The sequence below is a fragment of the Zonotrichia leucophrys genome, chromosome 5, assembly GCF_028769735.1.
Source record: "Zonotrichia leucophrys gambelii isolate GWCS_2022_RI chromosome 5, RI_Zleu_2.0, whole genome shotgun sequence".
NCBI lineage: Eukaryota > Metazoa > Chordata > Aves > Passeriformes > Passerellidae > Zonotrichia > Zonotrichia leucophrys.
Window position 1 is genome coordinate 6908942 of NC_088175.1, and position 13536 is coordinate 6922477.

At 36.0% G+C, this 13536-nt stretch overlaps 1 protein-coding gene across 3 annotated transcripts in view; it reads right to left on the minus strand.

Annotated features, from left to right (window-relative positions):
• The window catches only part of WDR25 (WD repeat domain 25), a 62153-nt gene that overhangs the window by 13703 nt on the left and 34914 nt on the right, over positions 1-13536 (minus strand). For all 3 annotated transcript variants that reach the window (XM_064715927.1, XM_064715928.1, XM_064715929.1), the window contains exon 4: positions 5012-5142. In XM_064715927.1, coding sequence (XP_064571997.1) covers positions 5012-5142 — 131 coding nt within the window. The remainder of the gene's footprint in view (positions 1-5011; positions 5143-13536) is intronic.

Genomic DNA, 13536 nt, shown 5'->3' on the forward strand with positions numbered 1-13536 from the left:
TAGAATAAGTGGTTGGAATAGATACTGTATCCTGTCTGAAAAGCTAATGTAGATCAGCCAAAATGAAGGGTGACTGTGCTGGCTTGTACTGAACATCTTACAAAATTCTTCCACGGTTCAAAGGAAATACTTCTAAAATACATAACTACTTTAAGGTCTTGGGGTTATTGCACATTTCTTTTTGCAGGGTTTTATGGGGTTTATCTAAGTTCAGCTCCAAGGTCCAAAGGTCCCATGGGGGCTGTTCAATGTGATGCTCCCTCGTTAGTTGACACTGCAGATTGTTTTATATTTTAAAACACAGCACCTCACTTCCAGGTTTTCTGGTCTTTTCATAAAACCTCTATAAACATTCTCCAAATTTTTCATAAGTTTAATCAATCTGTTATACAATAATATAAAATTTCCAGAATAATCTCTTTACCAGAGACAGAAAACTGGGTTTAACACAAACAGAAAGCAATACCACTATAATAAATCTCCACAGGCTATTCAGCTGCCTCTTCTATTTTTTTTTTTCAGGCTTTGATTACTTTTGTCTCTAATTTTGAGATGCTGTATACTTTACATTTCACTGAGAGGTTAATAAGCTGTCCCACTCATTCATTTATCTGAAGTATATTGTTTAGCTTTATCTTAAAGGTTTAAACTCCCTTATTGTTCTTTCATTCTTTGTCTTGCTTAATACCCAATGCTACATTTGAAATTATTTTGCCTATTTGCTCAACAGAACAAAGATAGCAATAAGTATCTTTCAATTTACCCCTTTCTTTTTTTTTTTTTTTTAATATCTGCCTCTCTAATTAATGGCCTACTGCACATTTCTGTCATGTTTTAAACCCAACCAGCAACTAAGGACCACACAGCCACTCACCCACTTCCCCTGTACCATGAGTGAACTGTCAAAATTAATTGAAAAGATTCTTTTGTACACATCAGCAAGGTTTATATTGTGTAGAGCAGGGATGCTATTAGCTCCCCTAAAATTTTTCAGTGTTTTAGTAGCCGAGAGGATGCCTCAAACCAACTTGATACATTTTCTCCGAGACTTGCAAATCCAGTTTTTGTACCACATTCAAATCATGAATAAATATGAGTAATTAATGCTCACAAATTCATGGTCCTGGTCAGAAGTACTAATTTTGAAAAATACCAATATGAGCTATTCTATGTCATTTTCCATCAGCAGAAAGCATCAATGTGGCACACTGCCATAAAGCAGCTCATTTAAACTACTGCATGTTTGTGTAATTGGACACCATTTTTGCAACTTCTCATTCTCTCTCTTTCTGTTTTGCTTAATGTTTTGCTCTAAATTTCCAGGAAAAAATCCCCTTATTTCCTGATAAAATAATCATTTTGCCTCATGTTAATTTTAAGTTGTGCAAGAGGATTGCTTGTTAAAACACAGATGCACATCCTAAAGAATGACCCCTGAAATTGAATTACCAGCACGTGCTGAAATTGAGTTTTCAGTGTGCAATGAATAACAAAATTCATTTGTTCATTTGTTTCCTGATTTAGGGTGTTGTCTCTATTGACAAAATATGCTGCAAAGCCTGAAAAGGCTATCAGGAGTGTGATGATAGGAACAAAAGGAATCATTAGTTCACCCACACATCATTCCAAACTGAATGACAGATTAACACTCTTGAAAAGAACAGGCAAAACAGGAAAATCTTGTAATTAATTAGGATGAAAGAACTTGAAAGATAGAAAGGTTATTTGTGTCAAAATTGAAACAAAAGTGGCATGAGGTCTCAGACATCTATTTCCGCTACGAGAAAATGGCACTTATTAGAACAGGACAAATTTCAAAATATTGGCTAGGACACTCTCCAGTTTTAATTATGGCTATCACTGTGTAAGATGGAAAAGATATGTGAATAAGGATAGCAATATAAACTGAAAGCAGGAATACCTGAAGAATCCATTGAAAACCCCCAAAACTAGGAAGTGGCAGACATGACACATTGATGGCACTGATAATTCATGCCTAACCAACATTTCCTTCAATACCTAAGAGTTTGAAATGTAACTACAATATTTTGCAGTGATGATGCACAGGTGAGACTAACCTCCACCCCCGATGTTGGTCTGCTCGTCCTTACTGCCTCCTTTTTTGGGCGCTACCCCTCTCTGTTTGCCTTCTCCCTGTTGCAGCTACACTGTTCATTGGTGAAGGACTTGCTTCTTCTCTCCTGCCAGTTTTCTGAAACAGTTTCACTGAGAACACTTTCCAGTCCACAGAGATGCACATATTTCTGCAGGAGGCACCTTCTGCAGAACATCAGCCTGAGGTGGCTGGCAATATTTGGGAATCACAGCCTGGGATGCTGGTGGTGCTTTGATGGCTCTGTCCCGGTCAAGCATCGCATGCTCCTCTTCACAAGGAACTGCTTTCTGAATCTACCTTTATGCAGGACTGATCTTTAATCAGGTTTGCCAGAAATATCAACTGACAGTTCAGCTGTGGTTAAACTGAGGCACCATCAGAATTTAAAACCTTAAAGGAAGGAGCTGCTTTAAGAGACAAACACATTTATTGTCATCTTTGCTTGGAATACAGTACTGTTTGATACCTTGTCTGGTACCAAGGGAAAGCACTACTGAAACTCTGACAATTCACAAGGGGGGGGAAAGGGCCAAGAACAGCATTTTTCAAGCCATTTGTCTTGGTGACACTGTAACACTGTTCAAAGATAAAACTACTGCAGATTGGCAGAGATACTGACAACAGAAGAGTAGCAGACTCAGGAGACAACTCAAAACCAATCTATCTAGCACAAGCACTAACATCTGTTCTCTAGCCCCTTAGCTCTACTTGAGTTAATGCCAATTTTGCAGTCTTCAGATCTTGTCATCAAAATCACTGGTACCAGAATTGCTGAAAAAAAGTTTTACTCAAGTATAAGCCTTGGATTATAAATATCCATTGTAAACAAATCTTCTCTCTCCTTGAAACTGAAGTGCCTTCTCCATTATCAGTATTGGAGATTGTGTCCTACCACCTGTGAAATATTTCTAACATATTCCTCCACAACCATACACAACATGAGCACCGCCCAGACAGGCACATTTTGCAACATGTGACTTCAGGCATTTGTTACTGTAGAACAGAATCAGTTATCATTTTCTCTGAAAAGACTGGGCACTCTAGACACACACAAGCTGAAGGCATTGCCAGTTTTGGCATGACCATGCTCATCAATCACAATTTACTTCAAATCTAGAGAAAAATCATCTTCACAGATTCTCATAGATAAGATAGGTTGCTCAAAGATAGGCACAGGTGCAAAATCCATCATAAAGAAATGACATGGGGTGAAAGAATGTCTCTGGCTTTATATACAGCCAGACTATCACTTGACTTTTGTATAACTACAGTATCATTTCCAGAAAAGATTATTGGACCAAGTCAGAAAATCTCTGAAAGACTGTTTTGTCACATACATCTGCCATCTTCTTCTGGACTACAATCAAAGACCTCAAATTTGACATAACAACCAACAATATTTAAGCCTTAAAAAGATGACACTCATTTAGTTGCTGAAGCACCTTTAAAGGCAGTTCAGCATACCATGACAACAGTAGGTTCTCTATGTTAAAAAGGACATTGAAGGATTCAATTACAGACTGCACCTCCTCCCCACAATTAAGTTCTACTGAGAGAATCTCAAGAAAGCAAAACTGTATTTGCTATATCATTTCCATGCTGTGAAACCACTGATCCTTCTCTTCAGGAGTAAAGACTTCTATTAGTCCTACTTCTTCAGTTCCCTGCCAGGAGGAACAGTGAAAATGGAAAATCTAATTTCATTTTTTAAAAAGTTACATAGGCATTTTTTATTAAATGCACTTATATTTTTGCTAATTTAAAACAAGAACCATCTTCCTTCACATCCCTATGAAGTAAAACTAGCCATCATACAAGTAGATGGATGCAATGAATCCCATCCACTTTTACACAGGTTTTCATACTAACACTGTAACTCTGAAACTCACAGTAATTTTATTTTCAGAGTAGCCTCAGATGTGGCAGTCTCAATATGTATTTACTAATGTTTTTCTTTTAAGAACTTATTCATGTGGTAGAGATCCTACATAATTAAATGCTTTCCTCAAACATCAGTGACAAATGCAACTGCAGCACAGGAACTTGGTTGTTAATTGCACAAGAATACTCTGTTTCCTCAACAGAGCAACTCCCACAATGATTTCAGAGCTCTCCTGTTGAGCCCTCATACCTGAAATGCATTTCCCTTTATCTCTCACCTATTATTCTTAGTACATCACAGACAGAGACAAGGTGTGGCTATGCTATCTCATCTTTTTCAAGTCCCTTCTGCCATCCTGAAGAGCAAACAGATGGCAAACTATGATGAGTAGGATCTACCCACAGAGAAATTCAAAGGAAAACAAAGAACTAATCACTTTGCAGTCCCTGCTTCTCTTTGAGCTGTTCTGTGCATGAGGATGTTGCTTACCTTAAACTTCCACTGGCAGAGTACAGCTCTGGTCTTACCTAAGCTCTCAACGGCTGCTGGGAGCACGTTGCTCTTTGTGGTTCATGACAATGTAAAAGCAGAGGCATTTCACACTTCTGTGGCTGTTCATAAATGTAAAAATTGCTCCAGGCTTCTATACAAAAGTTACAGGCATAAGGTACACATCCTGACCCACAGGTAAGAGCTTGAGGAGCAAATCAGCTGTACTGTTTCTTTGCTTTTCACAATCCTCACATGAGCTATTTGCTTTGTTTAATTCAACTAGATGTAACTTACATCTACAGAAAGAAAAAAAAAATATTTTTCTGTTAAGTGTTCCTCATAGCACTTAAAACACATTACAGAGGTTCATCTCAATGAATAGGAACACAGTGAAAAAGCAAAAGACCTCACAATAACAATTTAATGAAAGACCAGTAGGTACATCTAGCACCTTGATAACACACAGCACACACAACCTAGGGAACATTTGGAAAGAGAAAGAGAAAAAAGATTTGCTTTACCTTAGAAGTCCTTAAATCCCATGCTTTAACTTCTGGGCTGAATCCTCCACAAATGAAAACATTTGACTCTGTAGGGTGGAACTTCAGTGCACTGATCCTAAATTCTGTTTTGCTGCTAAATATCTGCTTCCCTAAAATCAAATAACAAGCACACATTAAAATTTGAGCAGAAAATGAAATATGTTATTCATTTCAACTTAGTTTCAAAAATATCAAGGTTGTTAAAAGTGAACATGCTTATAATTACACACTTCAAATATCTGGGGCTAGTCTAATTTAATGAAAATAAAAGACAACTCACTAATTTCTATCCACTTGAAATTGCTCCTGCTCATGGGCCTCTGCAGCACTGACTGCTTCGTACTGAAAAGAGACAACAAGTGGCTCCCACACTGAGGAGAGGAGCTCCACTAGGTCACAGTGCAGACAACACACAGGAAGAAATCTCCAAATCTAAAAGTTGAATGTTCTCCTACTGAGATGCCAGTCTTTTTTTTTTTTTCCAGTGAGACAAAAATAACTTGAATAAAACATTGTCTGTACAGAAATACTACATCTCAATCTATATTACAGCTCTTGAGTTGTTTACCTAACTTTCAGCAAAGGTAGGAGTGAAACTTCATCTTGGAAGTAGGAAATAATTTGCAAACCACCATATGAAGGCAATAGCTGTTCCCATGGATACACTGTTGCCAACATTTAATTGTACACACTAATCTCCACAGGATCCTGTGGTTAGTATCAATTGGATTGCCTGCACTTTGGAACACAACAGAATTCAGCTAGGTTAATTTATAGGACTTTTCCACAGTTCACTGCTTCCTTTCATCCTAACAAATTCATTATATTACTGTACATTCACTGAAATAAAATTTTTGGAACAGCAGTATGAACCAAGATAAATATATCTGCTCACTTTCACAATAACAACTGTGATTTATATTCTACATATCCCATATAAAGATCTCCATTAAATGAAGTTACTGCTGTAAGCAACAGTGAAGGAAGTACTGCAGAACTAAAACAAAAAAAAATCCTTTAAAATACTATGAGAAAAGCTTCTTAAAATATTCTTTAATTTGCATTTTATGCAAGTGAGGATTATCTTAAAACAGGCTTTTTTAAACAACTTTCAGCTAAAAACATTACTGACAGATGTAAACCCTTGCAGTTAGGTGTACAATACTGAAAATCATTCACACAGATTTCTTCATGCTCATTTCATTCTCTGGGGCCGATTTATTTGATTTCATCATCAGTTCCATTTTCCTCATCTCCTGAACTCAACTTACACAGTCAATAGACTAAGACTTGTAAAATTACTTATTTATTCAGTTTAAAGAAGAGAAAGGTTTTACTTTATCACATATGCTCATCAAGGGAAAAGACAGGGAAAAAGATTACAGAGAGACTAAAGGAGGGGGGAGTGTTGTTCTATGTGAATTCTGGTATTTGTAGGGGATTTTTGTCCTTTTTTAAATGACTCGCCACCAATTGCCACTGCAAGATCTAAAGGGTCTCTCTGTCACCACTAAGTGAAACACTTAATTTTGTCCATGAGTTCCTTCCCCCAAAGGACAAAAAAGTCATCAGGGCAGCAGAGATTTTCTCCACAAGTCATATTTGTGACCATCCCTTGCCATGGGAGCTTTCAGAACCCCAACAGCTACAGGGAAAAAAAACCCAAAAAGCTCCACAGGGAAGGAAGAAAGTATTAAAATCATCAGTTATAGGAACAACAAGATGTTACTCTCATGTACACCACTACCAGGCATCATTTGAGGGGGCTTTACAAAAGCCACATACACAGGCATCTTACCCATCCCCAGCACTTGAGAAAATACTGAATTACCCCATGGAGGGTCACTACTCAGTTTAATAGCACTTTACTCCCAAAGGAATTTTCTTCTTACTATTTCCCTGCTTAATAAAAACTCTGGGAGAATAATCAACAAGTTTTCAATGGGACTGCAGTCAGAAATTAGCAGAAGTGCAGCCTACCTGTACTAATCCTGTCACACAGCTTTATAAAGGACACATCAAGAGATCACTGTTCTCCACAAAGTGTTGTCCAAATGGCATTAGACATATCCATAACTGATTCAGTGGAAGTCCTCATTTTGCAATCACTGGCTTTGCTATGTGTTTACCTCCACAAGACTTCTTAAAACTGCTTTTTCTATAATAAATACTTGTGTTCTTTAGCCTAAGACACGAGAAAGTCAGGTAAAACACAGGCAAAAAAGATGTGCATTTAGTTCAAGATGTATTTCATCTACTAACTACAAGATCTGTTACCTTTTCCATAGAAAGATTGATTTAACATAATTTGTTATTAATTAGTCAATTTTTCTATCTCATTCCCAACTGCTTCCAAGTAATTTAATAATTTGCCTGATATTTTCTTCAGAAACTAAAATGCTCTACATTCCCTACTCTGTCTCTCCCTATTTGATAGAGTGGGCACTGAATTTGCCCTTTTCTTGTCTCCTAGAAGCTGCAATTTATCCTAAAGCTCTCAGTGACAGTCACTAACATAATTAAACCATAATAATCTCAGTGTTATGAACTCTACATTACAATGTAATAACAAATAAAATTAATGCAAACAACCTGAGCATCTTATTTACCTCTTTATTCTTTAACCTCATTCTTTTTCTTAATTTAAGCTGCCACCTTATGATTTGATGCTGCAGATATTAATAAATTTTTTTACTTAAGTCAACAATCACAATAAACTAATACTAAAAGCTCAGGCTCTCCAATTAATACTTTGCAAGACAACCCTCCCTCTCTCATTGCCTCCCCAAAGTGAAATTCAATCAAACATCTCTTTTTGAGAATTGAGTAAACAGTGTTCTGAAGGGTTTGGTGTTATTACATGTACACACAAATTCCATTCTACTGCCATGTGACAGAAAAGGGGCAAGACTGGAATGTATACAGGCTGAGCAGCAGCAGTTAACAAACTCAAAAGGTTTTAGAGAAAGGAAACACTCTTTATTGTCACAACTAAAATTTATTCACAATTCACAATTCACTCAGAAATTTAGGAAAAATATCCATCTGAGAGATGGAACAGGTCAATGCAAAAGATGACATGGGGCATATTAGCTCATGCAATTCAGTAATTTGAGGCAATGAACTCAACTCTTAGCCTTTTCCTGCACAAACTTGGCTTCAGGTGCTATACTAACATGAGCAGAATTTATTCTTTCCAGGCTGTAATGCTGCTATGATGGAACCGACCCCACAGCTTGGGAAATCCAGGTTCAGTGTTTGCTGTAGATCCTTCTCCACCTTTCTGGAAATCTTTTTTTTTTCAGTTACCCATCTTTTTCTCTACAATTACTCACTTTACTAAATGAAATATTCACCTTTGGAAGGGTCTTATTTTATATATTGAAACAGATGGCCTTGAAGGAGAAGACCCCCATCCATAACAGGTATAAATCAGCACATTTTTGTATATATCTTTATTTTGTATATATTTATTGCATTTTAGTTCCTAAAGGCAGCATAACCAACTCATAGACTAGAAAATTAGGCCTTTTGAAAATGTCTTTGGCTAATTGAGGGAAAATCCATACCACATATCATTTTCCTTTATAAGAGATTGTTATTCCAAAGCAGAAATCAAATGTTTCTCTAATCCTTAATTTTCACAATTTCAGTAACAATATCTACTATATCTTTTGCAGCATGTTTTATGTTCTTTAAAGGCTTTAATTAAATTCTTCAAGCATTAAAGGCTTGCCAGTAACATAATAATAACAAGCACAATACGGAAAAAAATCTTTAAAAATATCTTGAATATATGTTTCTGCTTCTTTATGCAGCAGCCTACTGTGAAACTGCTCAGCTATGAAATCAGATGTTTTAAAGGCTATTTAACATTCTGAATTTTTCACAGAACATCAGCACAGTTGCTCAGAACAGGATGCTTCTGTAACTGTGCTTAGTGGCCCTTAGGTTCACACACCTACTGCAAAACCCTAAAACATTTACTTCCTTACTCTAATCTGTGATCTGTCTTTCTGTAAAGAAAGGTGAAGCCTGAGACTTACAAGGACACAAGAGCAATCTTGCTTAGCAAAATGGATTCCCCTCTGTGCTTAGAAAAAGACATAAAACAACATATACAAAAATATTTCATTACAGTCACAGTCCCTCTCATGCACAATAGTGAAAACAAATTAGATTGATTAGACATCATTTGTTCCTAACAAATCAATGCTGTCTGTTACTTCTCCATTCTTGGTGTGCTTACAATTGGCTTTATTATTTTCTCAAGAACCAAAGTTATATTGATGACATATTTTTTCCTAGTTTTTGTCCCTAAATGTTCACAAGTTCTCAGCAAGTGCAGATGTTTGAAATATTAAATAATTTTCTCTTTTAACTTTTGAAACGTCCCCACAATAAATACTTTTCAGCAAGGCTTTACAGCAGTGAGCATAAAAAGTAAAATGCTGTTATCTCCTAGCTGGAGAGTGCTATGTTCAACTTATTTCATAAAACTGCTGAATCTTGGGGGAAACCTTTGACCTCACATCTAAGGTGCCTGCATACACTCAAAAGAAAAAAAATAAATAAGCAAACAAAAACATTATCAATCAACTGGGCTTTTTTTTCTGAGGTGCCATATAAAAGCTTTCTGCATATTGAAACATATTCTCTAAATACTACTGGGAGAGAAAAGGAGGAACAGAGGAATGCCACAGTTTTCCTGGGGTGATGTTTAGGTAAGAGAACTAGAACTCCTATGTGAACAAATATGAGTACATTAAAAATAGCAATGTTATATCTATAGGACTATCAAATTAGAACAGAAAAAAATACATTAAAAAGAAAATTTTCTTGGTAGGTACAAGATGTTCCATTAAGAAACTCTCTCTCATTATAACTCTGAGGAAATTATATTTAAAAGCAAGCTTAGTCCATGAACTAAAATACAACTGCAGCATTTGGCAACTTAGGAAATGTGCCAAAATTTCTTGGAACATTCCCTCTGTCATAATATTAAAGAAATGAAAAGTATCTACAATATGCAAATAGTAAAAAAACCCAGCCAATGTTCTGCCTATGCTATTATACCAATTCATTTGTGACTAATGAAAAATCTACTGATTAATAAAACATGCATTCCAAAAATAAAACAGTTATAAATAAATTCTAAAAATACAATTACCCTTCCAAAGTTGGTAGAGCACCTCCATTGCATCTGGACATAACAGAAGTTAAATGTCAAATTTATTTGACCTAGAAAGTTTTAAAAGCATTTTTTTCAGTGCTCTCAGAATATAGCACTATTTAACACTCTGTAAATAACAATGTGTCTGAACTACCAGTAATAGAAAATGACTGTGAGTTATTAGAGAAAAACGAAAGCAGGCAGTCTCAGAGTGCTGCATTACTATCATATTTGTGAAAATATTCAAAAGACTTTGTTTTTATAAAGAAATAGTGTATTTAAAATAGGACAATAAAAAAATATTAGCCAGTAACAGGCAGTAAATCTGCAGGTTTTGGATCTACCAATATTCATGAATCTCCATAGTGCAGTGCTGAACTTGCCTGATGCAAACTGCAACTGATCACAGAACCACTCATGTGAATGACTCATGCATAACCTTCAGTTCTTTAAAAATAATGCACATTTTGGGTCCAACCCATACTGAATGTGTACAATAGCTTTTAAGAAAACCATGTTTGTGAAGAGTCTTAGCTTCACATCCTGGTGTTAAGGCACTGGATGGCCCTTGAAGATAATATATGATGATCTACAAAAACTGAATTTAAAAAAGACTTGCACAGCAACATCTATTATCTCTTATCCAAACCACAGTAAGAGAACTCCTTGTACCTCATTTACTTGAATTCTTCTCTTGTACTGTTCTTCATCACAGTATCCTGTAGGTTGGACCTCCAGGGATCATCTACTCGTAATCCCTACTCAAATTATGTCCAGCTGCAGCAGATTCCTTAAGGATCTAGGGTCTGTCCACTGAGGTTCTGGGTACTCCAAGTACAGACTCCACAGCTTCTCTGAACAGCCTGGTTTAGTATTTGATCACCCTTGAGCTGAGCCAACAAGTTCCTGTGTTCCTACACCGTTCCTTTGCCTCTCATCCTTTCACTGCACATCTCTGAGAAGAGCCTGTATCATTTTCTCTACCTGCTAGGTAAATACTCATGATCTGGCCTGGAATGATGTTGACCTCCTTTGCTGCTGACAACGCTGCCGATTCACATGCAGCACCAGGACCTCCAGGTATTTTTTTGCAAAGTTTCTTTCTAACCAGTTTAACATCAGTCTGTTCTGCTGCACAGGATTACTCCACTCCAGATCATGTCCTTGCTGAACTTCCTGAGATTCCTATCACCTCATTTTTTATGCTTGGAGTATCTTAGATCTTTTTATATGTAAGAACTTTCATTTCATACACGTGACAAGGGCAAGGGGTTTGGTGGTGTAAAACTGCAGCATAAGATTTCATGGATGTGTCTTCTAGCCTCATATCAGGATTTCTCTGCCAACAGCAAAAATTCTGTTTCATGAATAATGAGATTTCAGTGTTTGCTTCTATTCTGATGTTGTTCAGATCATAAAAGTAGAAAAAAACCCACTCAGGAAGATGCACTATATTAGCACATGGGATACCCAAACTGAAGTCCAATCTTGGAAAGAAATTTTCCTGAAGAATTTACTCTAGTGCTGTTTGTTAAAAAATTGTTGACACATTCCTTTGAGAAATATCATAACTAGCCTTCATCAGACCCAGAACAATTAGCCAGATTACAATTTCAATTTAGTAGGGCAGAAACTATGTTCCCAACAGAAAACCAACAGAAAATGACAAAAAATCCCCCACAGCTCAGCAGCTCAATACCATGCATGTACTAAGCTGTATTTGCAACCTTTTTTAAATTTTAAGTCATTCTTTATAGATCATTAGGTTTCTTTTAGTGAAGGACATGTAGCAATTTTTATAACACAGATGTAATATATAAAACATATACTGAAAACCAAGACAAGAAAGATTAGATTTTAGGAAACTACTGGAAAAAATGTTGAACCAGAACAAAATATACCAGAGCATAGAGCCTGAAAGAGAGCATTATTATTTATAAAATCTCACTGGCATGCATTTACTACATTTAAACACACTGGTAGTTAGTTCACACTAGCAATGGAAAGTAATTAGGACTGAAGTCCAAAAAAGTATATGAAAGTCCAATGTGAAGGAACAGTTCTAACATCTATCTGAAGTTAATCAAAGAAGAAATCATCTCAGCACTGATGAAGAGTGAGGAGGAATGAATGATTCAGTGAACTAATGTAAATCAAAATCTCATAGATGCCTTAGTGTTTTTCAAATGGAAATGAGGCTTTTTATATCAAATTGATTTGGATTCCAGAGGCAACTGCTTGCCCTGTCTTTCTGAACAGAACTGACTGAAATGTATGAAAAGAAGAGTAACTTTACAACAGGGAAGGAGCTCAGAAACTGGCTTGCATACATAGGAAATCAGACTAAAGTTCTGATCACTCCTATTATGCTTTTCCAAATGGGGTGTGAAAGGTCCAATCACAACTGCAGTTCAGAGGAACTACAAGGAATTCTGTGTTCTTTAAATAAGACAGTAATGAATACCTGATACTTCCAATTATATAAGCATTCATTTCACACATACAATTTATTGAAGTAGCTAGAAACCCTATAACTCACAAGTCAGTAAGGAAAGAACCATTTACAAATTTATCTGTTTTGACACTTAGTAAATGTATTTTGTTATTGTTGTCATTTCTTAGAGAAGTATAAATGAATCACTATAATCAACTTAATCCAGACTTCTGTTCCATTACTAGTTAATTAAGCTGAAGAGATATTGGAAATTAAAGAATATTATTTAAATTATGTATCTTTGGAATTTTCCCTACAATTTTACAAGATTTTTCCCAGAATAGTGAAAAGTGATTCAGGCACACAAAATCTATTCAGCTGCTACAAATCCCATTATGAAGATAGCCATTCCATTTAGAATTTTTAAGCACTACCAACAAAAGTAAATCCACTTGGATAAGTAAGGTTCAGTTATATGTGGGACTACAAAGGTTGCTGTAGAAATCTGACAAATTAATGACTTGGTATATTAACCTCATGTACTATTACACCATTATTTAAAGCTTCTTTCCCCATGAAAAAAGCTGAATATTCTCAAAACACCAGTATTCTGTAACATATTTTACATTCCTACACTGCAACAGCTCCCTTCCAGCCATCACTGTATTCAAATACTTCTGGTACAATTATTGTTGAGAAAAATAAATTCTTGGAGCATGAAAAAGAACCTTTTTCTCATGTGAACAATATTTTAAAATTTTCTTGGCTGCTTTCTCAGTTCCTCTGAATAGGATTTCTGCTTTCCAGTTATTCACATACAATGTAGTTCTTTCTTTTATGCAAGAGAAAATCCTCCTAGACAAAAACCGCTTGTAATTTTTGTAAGGATTTCTATTG